Genomic DNA, 23,489 nt, shown 5'->3' on the forward strand with positions numbered 1-23,489 from the left:
TATCATGATCAAAATACTGATAATGCGTGTTTGCTGGTCTGTGGTCCACCGTTGGCCATGGAGGACAGAATCGCATCTATGCTCCTACTAACGAGCCCACAAACCTCCCTCTCTTGCATCCATTCTTAAAATAGGAACTAGTGGTTCTCTGTGGACCTTTCATGGTCCCCCCATGGAAGGAGCCATTGAGAGGCAAGCTTTACCTCTTCCTGCACCATCTCAAGAGGAAAGCTCCAAATTCCCTGTTGTGCTCTGTTTGCTTCTGTCTGGTTGGGGTGAGGGATCTCCCAACTCAGGTCTTCTCACGGCAGGTGTGCTGTAGTCAAACCTTGCAGGGAGGAGTGGATCAAGACTTGGGGTCTGGGCCATGGATCAGGCAGGAGATTAGTCTAACTTATTAGTAGATAACTGTAGTGAATGAGAGTAATGGAGGAGGACCGCACAGGACCCCACACTGTGCCTGTGACTTAAACTCCAGGTAGTCAGAAAGTATAATCTAACTTTTATAAGCTTTCCTTGCCTGTGTTTCTCTCTAGGACCTCAGTAGAGGGGTCTTTTTATTTAGTTATACAATCAATAAATGTTGAATGAGGGTCAACCACATACCAGTCACTGAAGACAAGGCAATGTTAGTGAACTCTGCAGACTCTACTCCCTGCCTGTTGAGCTTATGTTAGATAGGGAAAAAGAAAAAAAATAATAACATAACAGTAAGTGAAATACTTGTAAGTGAATGGAAATTTTTAAGAAGAAACAATAAATGAGAGATGAAACTTAAGATATAGGCAAGTCAATCTTTAGACAGGGCTTCTCAGAAGCAGGGGAATTTTGAGCAAAGATCAGAAGGTAGAAGAAAGTGTCTAAAGAGATCACCAGGGAAAAAAACATTCTTAGCAAAGGGATCAGCAAGTGTGAAGGCCCTGAAGTGGAAAGTGTATCAGGATTTTGAAAAATGGCAAAGAGGCCATTGTGGCCTGAACCAACCAGAGGAGAGAATAGAAGGAGATGCAGGTGAAGATATAAGGAGCACTGGGTGGTACTGGGCCTCCTAGTTCAGCAGAAGGGCCCTGCCATTCACAAGGAGCAAGGAGGGGAGTCACTGTTGCTGGACCGTATTCAGTAGGGAAGTGACATGATCTGGCAGGCACTGAACAGGATCTGTGTAGCTGTTAAGAGCACACTGAAGAAGAGGCAAGGTAGGAAGTTGGGATACCCAGATCGACTTGAAGGTGACATTAAAAAAAGTGGGGCATCAGGGGAGTAAGAATTTGGTCAGAATTACAGATAGAAGAGGGCTGTCACTGGTAAGGCTGTGCTGCATTTGATTTGTAAAATTTCTGGATAATCTATGTTTTTGCCTAATAACGACTACAGTTAAGTACAGCTCTTGCAGATTGTAGCTCTTGCTACTCCTCACCTGCTCAACTGACTATTTATGATGAAGCTGGATGATATGAAGCAACTACACTTTCCTTGCAAGAAACTAATCTCTCTTGACCTCTTTGAACATGCCTTTTCCTATTGCTGGTGTGACAGTTCCCATTGTACCCGTTGTATCTAAATACCCATCCAGCTTTGCTGCATTTTGGTGAGTGGAAGACCACAAATGAAACAAGAGGGCAGGAGCAAATGGAGGCTGGGAGGCTGGTTGGTGCAGGCCTGGAACTATGAAGGCAGGTGAGATGTGCTGGCAGGTGAGATTTACCCTTGATCTTCAGGGGTCCAGGCACACTCTGTTCTGGAATCAGAGATATTGATCACTATTCCTAAGTTCCAGCAAACTTTCATATCATTTTGCATTATTTTGGAAGCTACTAATAAAGTCACTTTTGAGAAAGTTACTTTTATGGGATAGAGAAGCATCCAGTAGAATCTATCACTATCAGCCAGTCATTTTGGTAAGTGGATGTCACTGTCATCTTTTTCAGTCACATATTTTTCCACTGGATAATATGTTAAGATTCTACAGACACATAAAAGAATTTCTCAGACATCAGAAACCAAATAGCAGCTTCTCTGAGTAGTAATCCATTAAAGATATTAAAATCTATTAATATACCCTGACCTAGATATATGTTTATGTGGTCAACTCTAATCCTTTCCAAAATAGCATCTCCAATGTCCTAGAGACTGAATGTAAATAATGTCACTTGATAATAAGGTATTAAGGGTTCACATGGCAAGAAAAATCTTAGTATCTAAGTTGCAACCTACTTAATAACTTTTTTGTGTCCACATTGATGGTGTGTGAAAGAATAAAGTCTTTCCAGCTGTAATACTGAACACAATAATGTTAACCAGCTGGAGAAACTGTTAGATTTTGGTAAATGAGAAAGTGTTAGATTCTGAATCTAGTCTCATTATTTTAGTGAAAGGCAAGTATCTACATAACACAGAACTGTGAAACATGGGGGTATTCATTTCCAAAACTCTGAAACCTTGAATCTGTTAATACTAAACACCAAAATCAGAACATCAAAAGCACAAGTGTGAGGAGAAATGTTCTGATGAATATTTTCACGTTTCTGTTGGCTAGAGATTTTGAACAAAGAACACTGGCACCTGAATTAGAGGGTAATCATGGCCACCCAAAATTTAGAAATCTTTGCAAAGCTATAGTCTTATCTCCTCTAAAGACATCTGTTTATCAGGTTTGTAAGCCTCTGGTCTTTTGCCTTCTCTCTCCAGAGAGGATTTCTTTATATTCCAGAACAAAAGTCTCATTTCCTCTTTCCAGAGGGAATCAGGTGTACCAGGAGCTTCATATAAATTTTGAGCTTCATAATTTCAGGTTTTCTTTCCTGTGGCCCAACCACCTGTAAGTATAGGGACCATCTGGCTCCCATTCCCATGGGGAAATGATGTTAAGGTTGCTGTAATAATTATCCTGTTTGTAAAAATTTAACAATTCATTAAACTATACCATTTACTTTTCACTAATGACAATGATACCATTCAGCATTATATAGGGCAGTATGATGAGCCATCAATCATCCCATTGTCCTCCCTTGGGGATCATTGCTATCTATCTAGTGACTTATTCATATTACCTACATGGGAGTATATATATTTCCAGTCCAGAAATTAACATAATTACGATGTTGGAGCTTAACAAATTTAAACTGCTCAAGTCTTACATCACAGCAACTGGAACAGAGAGAGAGTAAGATAGAGAATACCTGTCAGGGGGAGTTAGTGAATTGCCTCTGTTCATATACCCTAGTCAGGAAGGATTTCTGACAAAATAGAATCAGGGTATGTTAGAGATTACTCACATTAAGCCAAATAGCTTATAGGGCCTCAAATTTACAAACTTAATGAAATAGGCCACTGCTTCATTTTCCCTATAATTAAATAATTTAAGGAATTTCAGGGCAGAACTTTAACATGGTTTTAATGGTAACACACTGAACAAAGTAAGATAAAAGTGAATCAATTCAATGAGTCCATGCCACGTGCAAAGATCACAGGGATGCTTTTAGCTTTGTAGCACCCAAAAAAGAGTTACACTTAAAGGTTGTGATGGGAGAGGCTAATTATTCCAAGGTATAAAACTGACAGAAGAACGAAGGTTGGTCAAGAGGCCCAAGTTCAAGTCTCCTTCTGCTATTTGTGGCTCTGGGATCTTGAACAAGTTACCTAACCTCTCTAAATGTTAGCTTTCTTACTTGTAAATGAAGATTATAACTATAACTACTCAATATTGCTGTCAAAAGATGTAGGTGGGGCAATATATAGAAAAGCCTTAAGAACAGCACCAGATGGCATCTATTGCTTATAGAACAGAGAGAGCTCAGTAAAGGGAGGCACTCCAAGGTCAGGAAATAGGTGTTCTTCACAATGCAGCTAGGTAGGGCCTGCAACCACACAGTCACTTTTTTGCTTTACTTTTTTTTTTTTTAAACTCTGGCATATAGTCAGAATTATACAAAAGTTGCAAGAACATTACACTGAATTCCATAACATATTTCACAAAGATTCCCAAATATTAATATTTTGCTGTACTTGTTTTCTTTTTTCTTTCTGTTGTGCAGCGTCATCGATATATTGCTTTGTGGTGTCAGGGCTACATTTTATTCATTATTGTAGCTTTAGATATGGCAGTGTTAATAATTCATCATTCCTCTCCTTTTGTAATCTTTAAATATACCTCTTCTGGCCTGTTTATTCTTCCAGAGTATTTTAGAATTGTTTCATTCATTTCAATTAATAAAAATTTTAATTAACTGGAAAACTGTATATTTTAATAATAACGTTTGTAACCTCTATAACATGAAACACAGCAACAACTTAGCAATATTCAGTTTTCTCATTAAAAAGCATCCAATGTCATTTGGGTTGTTTCCAGGTTTTACCTATTGTGAATAGTGCTGCAATAAACATAGGTGTACAGGTGCTCTTTTGAATCACTGTTTTTGTGTCCTTTGGGTAGATCCCTAGTAGTGGAATTGCCGGCTCGTATGGTAGCTCCATTTTTTGTAGACTGAGGAACCTCCAGACAGCTTTCCAAAGTGGTTGGACCAGTTTGCACTCCCACCAGCAATGCAGGAGAGTTCCTTTTTCACCACATCCTCCCAACATTTGTTGTTGCTTTTTTTTTTTTTTTGATAAAAATAGATGACTGGATCAGGAAGATGTGGTAGATATACACAATTGAATATTATTCATCAATGAAAAAAGATAAACACATGCCATTCGCAGCAAAGTGGATGGAGCAAGAAGGAATTATGCTCAGTGAAATAAGCCAGAAGGAAAAAAGAAAAATATCGGGTGGTTTCACTTATAACAGGAATATAGGGGAACCAAATAAGACATCAGTGTAAAAAAAATAATAACAGTACAAAAACGCAACAAAGCAAAAACAGACAATTATAAACCAGAGACATCCTACAGGGGAGGAGGGGTGAGAGGGATCAGAGGGAGAGAGGGAGGAGCACAGGGGACTGTGGTGATGGTGCACAGGTGCCTTGGGGAATGAAATTCTGAAGGGGTGGGGGTAAGCAAATATTGTCTAAAGAGATTTAAAAATTGATAAATGTTAAAATAAAATTAAAAAAAATTAAAAATTAAAAAAAAATTAAGAAAGCATCCAATGTCTATAGATTAATCTAAATCTTACATTTCTTAGTAAGGTTTAGTTACTTTATTTACTTAAGTTTTGCAGTTAAGGATCATGTGTATATTTTATGTTTTTATTGCCAATGTAAACAGGATGCTTTTTTTTCTTATGTTTTTTTGTTTTTGTTTTTTAAGATTTATTTATTTATTTATATAAGTACTGGGTACAGTCAGAAGCTCGGGAGGGTGAGAGAACTCACCAGAGCCAGAGCGGGGAGCAGAACAGGCAGAAGGAACGAGGTACACTGCTGAGGGGAGCAGCGGGCACAGCAGGAGAGGTCTGTCACACCATGTGGGACCCTCAGCAGTGGCCGGGGATCGAACTGGCGCTGCAGAGGCTGCGGGCAGCTTCGCAGCCCAGCGCTCAACCGCTGCATCACCAGGGAAGGCCCTAAACAGGATGCTTTTTAATTTTATTTTCTGAATATTTTATAAACTGTTATTAATTCAGTTTACCTATTTCCTTTACATTACAGAGCTATACAGTAATATCCCTAAAAATAATTAGCATTTTTTCAACTTTACAATACCTATCTCAATCTCTATCTCTATATCTAATTTACTTGGCCAAAAATTCAAGATCAATGTTAAGTCATCACTAAAAATAATGATCAATTTTATATTCTCTCTGACAGTGATAGGAACATATTTAACATAAATCAGAATTCTGACTGTTTGAAATACTCATCTATGTTTATCTTATATTATCCAGATGAATGTATTATTCAAAAAGTCATTTTGCTATAAATAATGGCAATCATGGTCACTAAGCATAAAGTCCGACAGAGAGCTTTCCTGACACTGAGACGACCATGGATATGTAATTCAGATTTCTGACTGTGGGCGATGGGTCCAGGCCTGCACTCTGCAACCTATTACATGTCACACTGTCCCATCAAGGCCATGCTGCCAGCCAAGGACTGGATATGACAGGGACAGAAGATGGACCCTTCCCTGGGATATGGAAGGCTCTCTTGAAGAACAAAATCCAGAATCACACTGTGACCAGGGAGATTCCACATAACCTCCCCCTTTTCTCTCCTCCTCATGAAAGCAAACATAACCTGTGCTTCCTCCCAGCACTACTGGCTCCTTCCCCTTAGGAGTTGCCTCTAGTCCATCTCTGCATACCTAATCCCTTCTCACCATCTGCTGTACAGGGTACCTGGAATAACACAGACATTAAATGTCTTGTTCCTTAAATAGAATATGTAGACTGTTTTCACTCTCCGCTTGGATCTGTCAGTTGAGTGACAATGTTATTACAAAACCTCTTATTTCAGTAAGATGAAAAAGTAAAGCATTTAATAGCAGCAAGGATGGAAAGTGCTAGGCTGTGAAAAGCCCTTGTCCTGGACACGATCTTATTTGGTGCTCACCATGACACCACTTGGAAGTCAGGGGAGGAGGAACTGTCCTTGATTTAGAACAAACAAAAAACAGATGTCTTAGAGATTGTAAATGACATGAACAAAGTTACAGAAATAAAGGTCACAATTTATACCCTTTCAGTTTTTATTCAAAAATATTTTTATTTTATCCCATGGAAGCTTTCCTTTCTTTCCCCGGCAAATTCACATGAAACATGCTATTTAGCAAATAAAGACTTCAAACTAAAAAAGGGGACAAGAGACACCGAAGGATACTATGTATTGATCAATGGTACAATACACCAAAAAGACATAACACTCATCAACGTATACTCACAAAGCAAGGGAGCACCAAAACACATTATATAATTACTATCAGCTCTGAAAACAGATATTGGAGAAAATACATATATGGCACTCCACTCTCACCAAGGGACAGATCAACAAGACAGAAATTAAACAAGGACACAATAGCCCTAAGTGAAGACCTAGAATGCATGGACTTAATAGACATCTATAGGACACCGCACTACCCAAAATCTTAATACACATTTTTCTCAAATGTACATGGATCATTCTCCGAGATCAACCATATATTAGGTCACAAGACAATCATCAACAAATACATGAAGATTGAAATCATACCAAGTATCTGTTCAAACCATAAAGACATCAAACTAGAAATCAAGGAGAGTGCCCACTACATGGAGACTAAACAACATGCTGAGAGACCATTGGGTTAATGAGGAAATCAAAGAAGAAATCAGAAAATACCTCGAGATGAACAACAAAGATGACACAACTTTCCAGAACATATGGGACTGGGCAAAAGTGGTATTAAGAAGAAAGTATTTAGAAATGCAGGCCCATATAAAGAAACTAGAACTAATCCAAAGAAACAGCCTACTCTCCTATCTTAAGGAACTAGAAAAAGAACAACAAAAAAAATCCAAAAGCCAGTAGGAGGAAGGAAATAATAAAAATTAAAGTAAAAATGTACAAAATAGAAATTAAAAAGACAATCTAAAAGATCAATGCAACCAAAAGCTGGGTTTTTTTGAAAACACAAAATTATACAAATCCCTTGCAAGGGATATAAAGAAAAAAAAGAGAGAAAACCCAAATAAGTAGGATTATAATTGAAAGAGGAGAAATAATAAGACATAGCAGAAATCTAGAGGATAATTAGAGATTACTATGAACATTTATATGCAAACAAGTTCAACAATCTAGAAGAGACGAACAAATTCTTAGAACTATACAATCCCCCAAAGCTGAACAAAGAAGAAATAGAAAACTGGAACAAACCAATAAGAAGCAGTGAAATTTAAAAAGTAATCAAAACCCACTCAAAAAACAAAAGCCCCGGACCAGATGGTTTCACAGACAGTTCTACCAAATATTCAAAGATGAACTAACACCTAGCCTACAAAAACTCTCAAAAACAAAGATAGAAGGAAAACTACAAAATTCATTTTATGAGGCCAAGATTACACTAATACCAAAACCAAATACAGACAACACCAAAAAAAGAAAACTACAGACCAATTTCCCAAATGTACACAGATGAAAAAAATCCTCAATAAAATCTTAGCAAACCAAACGCAATAATGCATCGAAAGGATCATGCATCATGACCAAGTGGGATTTATCCCAGGGACACAGGATGTTTCAACATCCGAAAATCAATCGACATAGTTCACTACATCAACAAAAAGAAAAATAAAAACCATGTGATCATATCAGTAGATGCTGAGAAAGCATTTGATATAGTCCAACATCCATTTATGATTGAAGGCCCTCAAAAAACTCAGAATGTAAAGGCCGTCACCTTAATACAATAAAAGTCATATATGACAAACCCACATCTAACATCATTGTTAATAGTGAAAAACTGAAAGACTTCCCATTGAGATCTGGAACAAGACAAGGATGTCCACTCTCACCACTGCTTTTCAATATAGTACTACAAGTCTTAGGGCAATTAGGCAAGAGAAAGACATTAAAGGATCCCAAATGGGGGGAAAAAGTGAAACTATCATTATATGCAGATGACATAATATATAGAGAATCCTAAAATATCCACAGGAAAATCTAATGAAAAAATAAACCTGTTTAGTAAAGTAGCAGGTTATAAAATCAATAAAGAAAAATCAAAAACCTTCCTGTATGCAAACAATCATTCTCAAGAGGAAGAAATTAAGAAAACCTTCCCATTCACGCACCCCCAAAAATTATATACAAAGGAGGTAAAAGACCTATACAAGGAAAACTACGAAATACTGTTAAAAGAAATAGAAGACACAAAGAAATGGAAAGATATTCCCTGCTCATGAGTTGAAGAATTAACATCATAAAAATGGTCATCCTACCAAAAGCAATTTATAGATTCAATGCAATCCCAATAAAAATCTCAATGACTTTCTTCAAGGAAATAGAACAGATATTGATGAAATTCATATGGAAACACACACACACACACATACACACACGGAGAAAACAAATAGTAAAAACTCTCCTGACTAAAAGGGGGAGGAATTGAGGCATTACACTCCCAAACTTCAAACAATACTATAACACCATTATATTAAAAATAGTATGGTACTGGAACAAAAACAGACACACAGATCAATGGAATCAAATTGAAAGCCCAGAAATAAAACCACACATATGTGGCCAAATAATTTATGACAAGGAGGAAAGTACACTGGAACAAGGAAAACCTCTTCATTAAATGGTACTGGGAAAAATGGACTGTCACATGCGAAAAAATGAAACTAGACTACTATCTCACACCATATACAAAAATCAACTCAAAATGGATTGAAGTATTAAATGTAAGACCTTACATATAAAATATACAGAAGAAAATATAGAGAAAACACTCCATGATATAAACCTCAAAAACATCTTTGAGGATTCTTCTCCAGAAGCAAAGAAAACAAAGGATAAGATAAACAGCTATGACTACATCAAACTAAAAAGCTTCTGTACAGCAAGGAACAATAATCAAAACATAGAGACATCCTTCTGAATGGGATAAAAATATTTGTGCACCATACAACAGATAAGGCACTGATATCAACGATCTTCAAACAACCTAGTAAAAAATGTGCAAAGGAAGAAGACACTTCTCTAAAGAAAAAAGGCAAATGGCCAACAGGCATAAGAAAAAATATTCAACATCACTAGTTATCAGGGAAATGCAATTCAGAACCACTTCACTCCAGTAAGAACGGTCCACATCAAAAAACCCAGAAACAACAAATGCTAGAGAGGATGTGGAGAAAAAGGAACCCTCCTATACAGCTGGTGGGAATGTAAACTGGTCCGGCCAGCCACTATGGAAAGCTTTTTGGAGGTTCCTCAGAAAACTAAAAATGGATCTACCATATGCAATTCCATTCCTAGGCATCTACCCAAAGGACACAAAAACACTAATTCAAAATGAAAACTGCACGCCTATGTTTAATTGCAGCACTATTTACAGTTGCCAAGATATGGAAACAACCTAAATGTCTCAAAATAGATGAATGAATCAAAAAGTTGTGATAGGGGCCTCCCCGGTGGCGCAGCGGTTGAGCGCTGGGTTGCGAAGCTGCCCGCGGCCTCTGCAGCGCCGGTTCGATCCCCGGCTGCTCCCCGGCCACAGGAGGAGGGTCCCACATGGTGCGCAGACCTCTCCTGCCACCCGCTGCTCCCCCCAGCAGTGTGCTTCGGTCCTTCTGCCTGCTCTGCTCCCCGCTCTGGCTCTGGTGAATTCTCTCACCCTCCTGCGCTTCTGACTGTACCCAGTGCATGTATAAACAAAACAAACAAACAAATATAATAAATAAATAAAAACATGCCTCTATTAAAAAAAAAAAAAAAAAAGTTGTGATATATTTATACAATGAACTATTACTCAGTGATCAAAAAAGACAAACTCATGCCATGTGTGGCAACATGGATGGAACTAGAAGGGATTATGCTAGCTGAAATTAGTCAGAAGGAAAAAGATAAATACCGGATGTCCTCACTCATGTGGAATACAAAGAAACCAAACAAAAGGTGAAGAAAATGTCAAAACTAACAAGCTGACCATAAAACTGAGGCATAGAACAAAGGAATGGGCGGCTGGGGGATGGGGAACAAAACAGGGGAGAGAACACAAGGAACTATGGTGATGGTTTACCGGTGTTAAGGTAGTGGGAGAACTATGGGTACTACAATGATGTAAGAAAAAAAACAGTAAAAATATTTTTTTAAATAAAAATAAAATAAAATACTATCATTAGAGCTAAAAAATAAAATGCTATCAATAGAGATGAGAAACACACTATTTACTATCATTTTTTGGTTTATAAAAAAGATATGGTGTTCAGTGACATGTTGACTATTGTAGGCATCTAAAAATAATCTCATAATACAAATTAAAAGTCTACTTAATTAGGGGCCTCCCTGGTGGGCATCGGGTTGAGCGCTGCACTGTGAAGCTGTCCGCAGCCTCTGCAGTGCAGGTTCGATTCCCAGCGGCCTGGGAGAAACCCACATGGCGTAGCAGACCTCTCCTGACTTGCCTGCTCCTCCCCTCAGCAGTGTCTTTGGTCAGTCTGCTAGTTCTGCTCCCTGCTCTGTCTCTGGTGAATCTTCTCACCCTCCCACGCCTCTGACTGTACCCCAGTTCTTGTACAAATAAATAAATAAATGAATCTTAAAAGAAAAAAATAAAAAATAAGTAATTAGTAATCACTGCACCCTATGCATATTCTGTATTGATCTCATGGAAAACTGATACTATTTTCTATTGTTACTCATGGTTTTTAACTAACCATTTTGGTAACATGAATGATTTCACATTAGTATGAAAAAAGTTTCTAACACTTTAGAAATAACAATTTTGTACTTGAAATGTTAACCTACATTAAGATGTGGCCTTAGATTTCTAGTTTAATTATACTATAATATTTTATTGATTCCAATTTTTTTATTTATTCTCTTACCAATGAGCTTTTAGGTTGTTTCTATTCATTTTTTTTTTCTCTTCTTTTGCTATTACAAAATAACAGCGTCTTTCCAGGTTTATACTGGTCACTCGTACCCATATACCCACACTCCATCCTGTTGTCCAGTGATTCCAGAAACACTTCTTATCGGTGACCTTTTTCACATGGTGTTATCTTTGCCTCAGATGTTTTCCTTTCTTCCCCTGGCAACTCCTGCTCTGCACCTGTTTCAAATACCACATTTCCTAACTCGGCCAGATTTTAGTGCCTACCTTAGGTTTGAAAGCATTTGTTTTTTTAGCTATAAACACATGGCACCAGGCTGAAAACTCATAGATATACGAATATTGTCTTACTGATCTTAACTACTTACTGGCATGGAGTCTAGTAAGCCATGGGTGACATACATTAGAGTCCTTTTTGGAACAGCAAATACATCCATTCATTCATCTTATGTATTTTCTAGATGCTGATACTACAACGACAAAAACAATCAAAATTCCTTTTACTGCCACCACAGAGCCTATATTCTAGAGTAAGAAGACAATAATGAACATGGATGTGGGGTGTAAGCCTGCAAAAGGGCTGAATCTTAAAGGGAGCAGCAGAAGGAGATGGGTGTGAAGGAAGAAGTGAGGGGGGCTATCTGGGGAAAGAGCTTTCCAGGCAGAGGAAACATCAGAAGCAAGGCCCCAGAGTGAGAACATGCTTGGCACTCAGCAGGACTGCGGGGCAGAGAGGAGATCAGACACAGAGGGCATACTCTCATGTGCACCTCATAAATGACAACAAGGACTCTGATTTGCTCCTAGAAGACAAGAAACCATTGAAGGGATCTGAGCAGAGAAGTTTTAATGTTTTGTTTTTGTTTTGTTTTGTTCTTCTATAAACAAATAGAAGGTAACCAAGACAAAAAGCAGGGAAATAAAGAAACTTTTCCACAACTCCAGTGAGAAATGTTGGTGGTTTGAACCAAGATGGTGGGGTTTGGAGATTCTAGATATGTTCTGAGGATAGAGGTGAATGGCTTGCTGTGGGATTGGATGTGAAACATGAGAGAAGAAGGATGACTCCATTTTTTAACCTGAGCAAACTAGAAGCACAGATTAGTCATAAGCTGAGATGGGGAAGGGGATGTGTCATGCAACCATCCCAAGCTCACTGTCAGTTCTCACAGATGATAAGGGGACTTTGGAGCCTGTAGTGGGTTTTGCAGGCCTTTATTGCTGAAACAGGGGACCATATACACAAGCAGGCAGACAGAGCAAAAGAGACTCCAACACTAAGAGTAGCAGAACAGCAACTCCACTGCCCAGCCCCCTTACACTGTTAAGTGCCCACAGTCACACATCCAACATATGTTGTAAATGCAAGGCCCTCTGTTGTTTGCTAGATGTTGGAATGGTAGGAAACATAGCATTTCACATAATGGGCTCTCTGTTGTGTGGAAGGGAAGGTGAAAAATAGCCTGATTTACTCATTTACCTTACAGTACGGAACAGGGTTTAAAAAAATACAGACATTTTATGTGAAAATGCTTGTTAGGCATTCAGAGATGAAAACCAATTTTGGCATTCAGGGGAGAAATGCAGTAAAAATTTGCAAGTCATCAGTGTACAGTGAAACTGCAAGTCCTGTGATACTGGTGGGGGTCTCCAGTGCACCTCATAGAGAGAAGAGTTTGAATGCCTGACCCCAGATAGCCCCACTCACTTCCTCCTTCACACCCATCTCCTGCTGCTCCCTGTTAGGGACATAGGGAAGAGGTTGGTTACTACCCTAAAGTTAGTGTTTGGTGGCTTGGGACCATGCTTGGGCACCTGTATATCTGCAGTCAACATATTTCCCCATATGTCTATGCAACCCCAATACACTATTAGTCCCCATGTAATAAAGATTTAGCTAGCCTTTGCCTTCAGTTCCTGGGAGGAAGATGCTAAATTCTTGGAATTTGTCAAGTAATAGCTATTTCACTGTTATTCACGATAGCCCTGATAATTTATATTAATGAAGTGATTCTTTCCAAGTAAATCCCTCAATAGTTTATAGTAACTAGATGACCCAAGATGGGGGGTAGCCACACCAGAAAAAGCAAACAAGTGATTGTAAGGTTGGACTTTTGAGTCATCAACCTAAAGTGTGGGTAGGGGAAGGGGCCTAAAGATTGAGTTCAACCACAAAAACTGTGATTCAGTAAGCCACCTGAAAATACATATGAACACCCAGCTCAGGTCAGATCAGCTTCCTTAGAAGATTTTGGATGGTTCTGATTTGTATCCTTTTGCTCTAATAAGACTATAATTTTAAGTATAGCATTTTTCTAAGTTCTGTGAGTCACTCTAGTGAATTGTCAAAACTAAACAGGTAGTGAAAACTTCTAATTAGCAGCCAGAGGACAGAAGTACAGGTGGCCCAAGCTTGTGGTGGTGTCACAGGGAACTGAGTCCTTAACATGTGAAGCTGGGACCCATTCCGAAAGTCTGCTTCAGTTTCCCAAACTGCCCTGAATGGTCACCCAACTTACTGAAGCTATGTCAGCTTGCTCCTTCCAAAACATATCCAACTTTTAAGAAGTATAGTTCTTAATAATCATTGCTATTGTGTAGGCTTTTACATTGTTGGTTATAAATATTTCCTGTATTTGGATTAAAAAAAATGACGTTTTCTCTACTGTAGACTTTGCTCATCAAGTCCAGAAGATTATGGTGAGTTCAAGAGTCCACCAGTCAAATGTCCCTGGATATAAACTGTGACCAAGGCCTGACTTGCCATACCTCCCAGGACACTGTGACTTGTACAGAATCACAGGCATATTGCAGTCAGCTTTACTCCCTGAGTTCAACCATAACCCCATTTCCTGCTTCTTTCCCTTCTCTACTAAACTATGTTGTCAGGTGTTGCTTCTAGAACAAGGTCATCTATCCAAGGCACAATAGCCTTAATTGCTGTCATTTTCACATTCATGATACATCTTATTCTATTGTTTAGGAAGAAAACACCTAGGTTCTGGAGAGCTTAAGAGCAGCATTCTCAAGGTGACCCACTGTCACAGCAAAAGAAAGAAGAACCAAGACCTCCTGATCCCTCTCACTGTACTCCCAGATCATGTTGCCACTCAGGAAGAAAAATTCAATCAGGATCTAAATATACTTTATGTAGAATGATCCAGCACTGTGATATTGATTTTTTAAGTTAAAAATAAAGTTATTCTAGGGCCTCCCCGGTGGCGCAGCGGTTGAGCGCTGGGTTGCGAAGCTGCGCGCGGCCTCTGCGGCGCCGGTTCGATCCCCGGCTGCTCCCCGGCCACCGGAGGAGGGTCCCACATGGCGCGCAGACCTCTCCTGCCGCCCGCTGCTCCCCTCAGCAGTGTACTTCGGTCCTTCTGCCTGCTCTGCTCCCCGCTCTGGTGAATTCTCTCGCCCTCCCGCGCTTCTGACTGTACCCAGTGCATGTATAAACAAAACAAACAAAGAAACCAGCAAACAAATAAATAAAGCATGCCTCTATAAAAAAAAAATAAATAAATAAAAAAAATAAAAATAAAAATAAAGTTATTCTATCACTTTTCCCCTATACAAAATTCTGTTCTTAAAGCTCAAAATATCCTTTTTTGATGCAGAATCTTTTAAACTTTTTTAAATATATCTCCAAAGGAGAGTATAAATACCTTGGTGGTACATTGCCTCTCCTTCGTGCATAACACACAAGTCTCAATGCTGTCCTTATAGCTCAGAATTGCCTCTTCTGGGAAATTCTTTACTCTCCAGCCTCAAAGCAGAGGTGCTGGCAGCCAGTTGGCCTAGATGACAGCATTCCCTGGCCCAAGCTGACTGCAAGAGATGGATATAGCACCAAGTGGGTCCAATTATCAGATCAGTGACAAAAAAAAAAAAAAAAAAAAAAAAAAAACCCTGATAACTCTAAAGAATGTGAGGGTAAGCGTTAGTTCTGTGAATTCATCCAAACCTTGGATCATGAAGATCAGGGGCAAGTATAGAAACATAATCCATCAAGAAGTAGAGGGAAACCTAAGACCCTTGGACTTTTGTAAGTGAGTCTGTTCAATGTATGATTTTACAATACTGCTCTACAACTCGCCCTTTTCAGGCACTTGAATTTTCTCAAAAAGGTTTCTCTTCCTTGCAACCAATAATTCTGGAGGGAATCTTCCTTTCTAGGACACCCCAATTCATCTACAAGTTGAAACAAGCTGCAATAGATCTCATTAATTTGATGTTGACATTTGACTTCAATCCCAACCTTATCCTTTTTAAAAGAAGTCATGTATTTTAAGTAGGAAGAAACATGTTTCTTATTTTTTAACTGCATTCCCAGGGAAAATCTCTATTTAATTGGAACCAAAAATACATCTTACATGTGTTTTTATAATATTATAGTTTATAGAACTGGGTTCAGGATCAGAATTCAAGCTAATATTGTCTATGAAGCAAAATAGAGAGAAGATAAAGGTGAGTCCCTAACATTCTTTTAGTGTTTTTATTCTTTTTATTAGATAAGGGGCCAAGCTGACAGTGTAATTGGTAATAAGCTGTTATTATTAAAACCTGTACCTGGTATAGGGTTAGGACACTTGGGAAAGTGTGATTAGAGAAGGAACTTATTAAAGTGACGCCACAATGGCGTTGATTACATTTAGAGCAGATCCTGTGCAAGCTTCCTGTCAGGGCTGATGCAGGCTGTATGTAGCTTGCACAGCCTTGTCACTCTACTAAACACAAGCATGGTGTGCTCCCAGAGACATCTGCCTCTGGGTTGACACAGCAGTTGGAAAGCAATGTTTTCAGGTTACTGTGGCTCAAAAAATTTGAAAAAGTTAACAGAGCTGATGACTAAGCTGGACTGCCATCACTGAAAACTGAAGGCATAAAAACTGCTTCATAAAAACTCAGATTTTTACCTTCATAAATCAGGGATTTCACAAATAATTCAGTGTGACCTATATGATGTCTTATTCTTCCTACACAGGCTTCTTTCCAACTGAGAAATCCAGGTCTACTCCCATTAAGTAATGGAAAAAGATTTCCCCTTCACAAGGGTCAGGCATTAAGCAGAAACTACAGTCATTTCTGTCTGCCACGCTTCTCTGTCTGGTAGCCCAAACAGCCCTTACAGTCCTACAACGATGGCCAGGAGGAAACAATGGCCATTAAGGAAAACTTTCAAGATCTTAAGAATTAAAGAATACCTTTATTTTCTCATATCCACAGTCCATTTACAAAAGTTGATTATATAGGGTCCACAAAGAAAAACCTGATAAATTAGAAAATGCAGAAAAAGTGTGGATAACTTTTTTTTTGAACCACATAGTGACTAGACTATATGTTAGTAATACAAGTTTGAAGCTTGAAAATACATTAACCAGTTTAAAATTAAAAATCCAAATAGAGCCTATTCTAGAGGCACTTGGCACCCTGAGCAGTTAGGTTTAGCACTGCTGAATGCCTTATTGGGAAATCCTTTTTATAAGCTAGCTGGAACAGTCAGAATCCCAGGTGATGTGGCCCCTTAAGGTATCCTGGAGACAAGGCCCCTTGCATCTTTGGACTGAGAATTCCTAAAGGGTAGAAGCAATGTCTTCCACTTTGGCTATCACTCCAGTTTGGGAAAAGTGCCGGGAACAGCTTTGGGGTCAGGCCCAGTGCTGCCGCCCAAACTCACCTGCCCCAGTGAGTGACCCAGCACCTGGAACAGCTTTGTGGGTGGACCCAACACCAGTACAGATCCCATCATCATTTAACAGCTGTAATGGCTATTATCAAAAAGACAAAGAAAGAAGTGTTCATGAAGATATGGAAAAAAGGAACCTTTATACATTTTTAATAGTACAGCATTTGGAAAAGAGTATGAAGATTCCACAAAAAAATTAAAAATAGAATTACCATATGATTCAGCTATTCAACTTCTGGGTATTTATCTGAAAATTGTGAAAACACCATTCTGAAAAGATGTAAGCCTTATGCTCATGGCAGCACTATTACAATAGCCAAGACACAATCTAAATTCCTACTGATTGATGAATGGATCAAGAAGATGTGGTACATGCACAATGGAATCCTACTTAAGTAGAAAAAAAGATGAAATCATTCCATTTGCAAGAGCATGGATGTATCTTAAGGGGATTATGGTAAGTGAAACAAGTCAGAAGGAGAAAGAGAAATGCCAAATGATTTCACTTATTTATGGAATATAAAGAAAAAAAGAGAATAAAAAAAAAAAAAGAAAACCTAAACTAAAACAAGCCCTTTCATTCTGACAACAGATAGGAGGTATGAGGGGAAGGGGAGGCCCTGGAAGAGGTCATTGAATGATGGTGGCTAATGGTAACTAGACCTTTGGTGTTGGGCATGATGACAGCTGACAAAGTGTGAAGCTATACACCTGAAACTTACATAGTGTTGTAAACTGATGTTGGCTCAATACAGTTTAAAAAACAAAAATTAAAAAGTTAAGGCCTCCCCGGTGGCGCAGCGGGTTGAGCGCTGCTCTGTGAAGCTGTCCGCAGCCTCTGCAGTGCATGGGGGTGGGATTCCCAGCCAGCCAGCCAGGGACATTCCCACATGGCGCAGTGCTCCCCGCTGTGTCTCTGGTGAATACTCTCACCCTCCCGTGCCTCTGGCCTATACCCCAAGATTTAAAGGTTTTTAAATCTTTGAAAAAAAGCTAAAATTACAATTTTTAGAAATTAGTAACAGTAGAAATACTACACAAGAAATACAAATAATTGCACTCAAAAGAAGACTCTGTAGTGTTGAATAAGATTGCCAACTAGCCAACACTCATTGGTTCTGCCATCTATTATAAATGCTAAAATATGAAAACATTTTTGCATGGATTGGCAAACAGTACCTCTCCGGGCTCCTGTCCTGAAAACAGTAAACCTTCCAAAATGCAGCAGTTACGGGGTCTCTAGGAATCCCAAGTGCTGTGTCTCTTCTGATTGGTCACTTCCTATACAGGACTAGTAACTAAATATTGTATAGTTTAACTACCTTTGTTATGAAACAAGAAAAAAGATAAAGGAACTAATAAGTAATTTTTATGTAACTTAAAGATAAGGGAAAAAAGAGTAAAATAAAACCCAAGACAGCAGGAAGAATAAATTGCTGAGGCCCCCAAATGTTCAGAATAGCTTCCATCTGCTTCTCCTGTCCTACTTTCCTTCTTCCTGCCCTGGGTCCTGCTTAGGCTGTTTCCTTCCTCCTTTGTCTAGTTCCAGCTCAGATGTTAGTAACTCCAGGAAACTTTCACTTACCTAGCTGGCTAAGATAGGTGCTACATACTTATATTTACCGTAACGGAAACATAATTGTTCTATTTTTATGTCTGCTCTATTACAGTAATTTTGTGTTGTTTGGCCTAATCACGAAACATTTTTTTTAAAGTAGTGTAACCATATATTCATTTTTAAATTGAAATAGAAACATTTTCATGAAAAATTTAAATCACAGCAAAGATTGCTATTTCTGGTATATAGTAAATGTTAACATTTTAAAATAAAATTGCTACATCTCTCTTATCATACATAACACACTTATTTGATGTCACAATATACAGAAATGCTATACCTTTTGTTACTCTTATTACACTCACATTGCCATTCCATTTCCCCAACATGAGGTGAACATGGTTATTTAGTATTTTTTTCTGTCACAAAATGCACATACAGATGCATGCTTAAGTTTTTAAAGGTCCTATGATCCTCAGCTCTAAATATTACACTATTGCTTTTACCTCGGGTAGTCAATGATTATTAAAATTATTATAGTTAGTATACAATTGACCCAAACAAAATAAATGTTACAAATATAATTTAAAACATTACTAAGAAAAAATGTTAAGAAATGCACCTCTTAATAAAGCTGCTCCTCTCCCAGTAGCTCATGTATCCACAACGAGTATGACATTGCTAGAATGATTCAGGATTCTAAGTAAATGCTGTTCCTTGCTAGTAAGAGTAGTCTAGAATTAGGTAATAGCATATGTTGGTTATGCAAATAAGTAGTTCAGTAGACAATATTTTATAATAATACATATTCCCTAAAGCCCATAGTTAATTCATCATCAAAATCATTATTGATAATAAAAAGCCCGCAGCTCAATGACGTCCTACTTCAGCTTGGTGAAACTAAAAAACTGCAAAACAGCTGACTTGGAAAGGACTTTTTACCCATCATCAGTAACTCACTTTCTGGGAAATATATAAAAAAACATTGCAAGATTTATAGTATTATTAATACTACTCTTTCACTTAGAGGTATGTAGAGGTATTAACTCATGAAAAATTGAGAATATTGATGTATTATTAATTTCATTGCACTTTTTCCAATACAACATTTTTAATGAAATGATTTTTACATTAGCTCATGCTTTAAATATATTCTCACCTTTAAATATATTCTCTTTAAATAGAGCACACTTTAAAAATATATATAGGGAGAAACTCTACATTGTGAAAAAATAAGCAAGGATGTTTAAAAAATAAAAAAAAGAAAGAATATTTTCTATATGATAAAAATAATTCATTATATTTTTGGAGTTACAGATTTAACCATTCTATCTATGAGAAATATTTACCATGTAATATGACTGGTAAAGCCAGTTCTCCCTATCAAACCAATTAGCCAAATCAGACTTGATGTCAGAAAAAACGTCTGATCTCATTTTTAAATTCAACTAAATGTGTTAATGTACTTTCAAAGGACAATAAATATGACTAGAAATATGACTAGAAAAATGCAATGAAAGATGCAATTTTTAACTTAAATAATTAAAAACATTCCATTAAAATTAAAATAATATATATCTAATATGTTTATCCTCTTTAAAGATAGTTATATAAACAAGATAGTAAATCGTTCTCATTACTTAATTTGTTCTACTACTATGTAGTTCATAGCCAAAAATACCAGTTATTTGAGAAGAGAGGAGCATGTAATAGACTTGACATTCTGAAATTGTGTGTACATGATTTGATTTTGAAGGACAATTAAATGATTCTTATGTATAAAAATCAGAAATAACTCAAATAATTTTGATCAGTTATCAAAAATTTTTTATCTTTTTTTAAAAATTGAAGAGAATATATTGTTAAACATAACCAGCCAGCAACTAGCATATTTTATTTTGAATTGATAGTAGTAGGAAGAAAATATTAAACATTTTATAACATGGCAAATGAGTATAATGAATTCATATTATTTGAAAAACTATCTTAATTCATAGCTGTGCTAATGTGAGAGAAATTGGATAAGTTTTATTCATATATTTTATTTAATAGCCTTGAAAATGCTGATGGTTCCGGAAACATCTTAATTACATTTATAAGAATCAATGAGGGACTCCCTGGTGGCACAGCGGTTGAGCGCTGGGTTGCAAAGCTGCCCACAGCCTCTGCAGCGCCGGTTCGATCCCCGGCTGCTCCCTGGCCACCGGAGGAGGGTCCCACATGGAGCGCAGACCTTTCCTGCCTGCCGCTCGCTGCTCCCCTCAGCAGTGTACTTCGGTCCTTCTGCCTGCTCTGCTCCCCGCTCTGGCTCTGGTGAATTCTCTCACCCTCCCGCGCTTCTGACTGTACCCAGTGCTTGTATAAATAAATGAATAAATAAATAAATCTTAAAAAAAAAAAAAGAATCAATGACCAATCCTGGAGGTAAGCAATAAGGATTCCTTATGCCTAAAGAATTGCTACATTTAAAACATGGATGGGCCTGTTTTCAGTATTCATTATTTCATACAGAAATGTGCTTTGCTTTGCTCTCCAGTAAGTCTTCCTTAAGAAATTTCACAAAAGGCAGGGAATGGCAGAGGCAAAGACATTAAGATGAAACCGGTCTTTCCTAAACATACCATGTGTCTGATGAACTCAGGATATCCTAACCAAGCTAGGCAAAACATCCTCTTCCCAATACCATACTTCACTCTTAACAGAATGTAGAAAACAGGAACAGAGGAGAAACTCCAAGAGTTTATGATGTCTTGATTTATTATTTTAAAAAATATTCTCTTTGTTGATGCCTTTACATTTTAAACCCCAGAAGGGAATGCAGCAGGGTAAGATGTGAGATTGGCGAGAGAAATGTCCCCTTTTGTGAAGAGTTATTATAAACATACATTTGGAAAAGAATAGATAGAAGTTGAGGGCTTAAGAACAGAATTTTATAAAATATCTCTGCTTGAGGACCTCTTAGAAAGTCTTTTATTTCAGAGTCATGCTCCCAGTTTGAGATCCATATCTCATGAGACTGAGTTCCCTGAACACAGAATCTTTCTATCCCAAAACTCTATGGATGAGGCCACATGGGAGGGTCTGTGTGATGGGATGGGGAGGGCCTGTGTGATGGGATGAAGGATTAGTACACTTATAAGAAAAAATCAGTTTTCTTTCTCTCTCTCTCTGTTCCCTCCACCCCAACCCGCTGCTTGGACACAGCAAGAATGTAGCCTTTTTCAAAGCAAGAAAGGGCATCTAACTAGGAACTTAATCAGCTGGCATACTGATCTTGACCTTGGACTTTCCAGCCTCCAGGACTATGAGAAATACAGTCTATTGTTTAAGTCACCTAGTCTTCTATGTATTGTTACAACAACACAACCTGACTAAAACACATCCTATCACAGTATATAATATGAGGACCCATCTCCACAAAAGACACATCAACTTCCATAGAAATCCTCCAATTAAAGATACTTTGAGTACCAAGGCCTACTAATCCAGGCAGTTCCTTAGGTTGCAGGGGTCCTTTGATAAAGAAAGGCCCATATCAGGTGGCTGATTACAGGCAGGCCCCAAACTGCCAGTCCCATCAAATAGTAAGTCAAAGAGAGTGATTTCAAATCTCTCTCAATTCTGCCAATCCTTTTTGGCAAAGAACCAGTCAGAGCTGTGGCACTATTTCTTCAGGTAACATTCTCCCTCTGACACATCCAATCCATCATCACCTAAAAGGAGACACAGTGGAGCTGTGTTTATCAGATCACACCAAGGCTAAGAACACCAGGGCCTGGTCCTTTTCTGTGACTGCTCTATTAATTACCCCTTTACTCTCCTGAAAGTCCAGCTTCCTTTCACTTCAGCTCTTTCCTGTCAGCATTTGAAGATTCACTGCTGTCCCCCATTCCTCTCACTCACATAAACCATCCCGCCAGAGTCTGCCATGACTGCAACCATGGGCAGTGAGGAGAAACCACCATGACTGACAGCTGGTAGGTTAAAAAATGGGAGCATTTGAATCCTAATAACCAAAAGGACTAAAACAATCTAAAAGAAGCTTTAAATTAAGAATGGCACCTGATGTGGCAAACCTCTCCTGTTGCGCCCACTGCTCCCCTCAGCAATGTACTTTGGTAGTCTGCCTGTTCTGCTCCCTGCTCTGTCTCTGGTGAATCCTCTCACCCTCTTGCACCACTGGCCTGTGCCCCAGCTCTTGCATAAAAATAAATAAATCTGTAAAAAAATATGGCACCTCATTTCTGCAGACACTGAACTGGGCTACAGCCTGTGTCCTAGATCTGAGGGCTTTGGAACTGAGACCCAGGGCATGAAATTTGGGGCTTGTGATCCCCATGATGGGGGATGGGGCACAGGGCAGACACAACACCCCCACACCATCTAGGTGCCCCACACCACCCCCACTCTGTTCCCCTGACCCACAGGGGAAAAAAACAGTTCTGGAAGAACACTATGAAAGATCTCTGGCGCAACCTAGAGACCACAAAAAAATCACCAACATCCTGATAGTTAAAAACCAGGGATCCCAAAAACACCCTCAGGCTCTGAGAGAGGGTGGGTCACACAAAGGGGGTAAGAAGGGAAATAAGGCGTGGAGCAAGACCCCATTCTAGAACTGAGAGCCAGGCACACGATCCTGGGTGTGGGATGCCTCACAGCAGTTGACACTGCACAGGGTGACAGGCAGCATTTTGGATTTGATAGCCCTGGAACTGAGACCTAGAGTGCAGAATTCAGGGCACCGGATCCATACAGCTGCGGGCACAG

At 38.6% G+C, this 23,489-nt stretch overlaps 1 protein-coding gene across 12 annotated transcripts in view; it reads right to left on the minus strand.

Moving 5' to 3' along the window:
* HECW1 (HECT, C2 and WW domain containing E3 ubiquitin protein ligase 1) overlaps positions 1–23,489 on the minus strand; it is a 544,009-nt gene that overhangs the window by 429,793 nt on the left and 90,727 nt on the right. For 3 of the 12 annotated variants that reach the window (XM_037507060.2, XM_054692285.1, XM_054692286.1), the window contains exons 1-2: positions 17,153–17,235; positions 15,141–15,303 (exon numbers count right to left, since the gene is read on the minus strand). The exons of 7 other annotated variants lie outside the window; for them this stretch is intronic. In XM_037507060.2, coding sequence (XP_037362957.1) covers positions 15,141–15,171 — 31 coding nt within the window. In that variant the 5' untranslated portion in view covers positions 15,172–15,303; positions 17,153–17,235. Of the gene's footprint in view, positions 1–11,846; positions 11,878–15,140; positions 15,304–17,152; positions 17,236–19,341; positions 19,360–23,489 lie in introns of those variants that run through there. 2 more of the 12 variants (XM_054692295.1, XM_054692294.1) reach the window with 2 other exon arrangements.

Source organism: Talpa occidentalis, unplaced genomic scaffold (assembly GCF_014898055.3).
Source record: "Talpa occidentalis isolate TD23 unplaced genomic scaffold, MPIMG_talOcc4v2.1, whole genome shotgun sequence".
Lineage (NCBI taxonomy): Eukaryota > Metazoa > Chordata > Mammalia > Eulipotyphla > Talpidae > Talpa > Talpa occidentalis.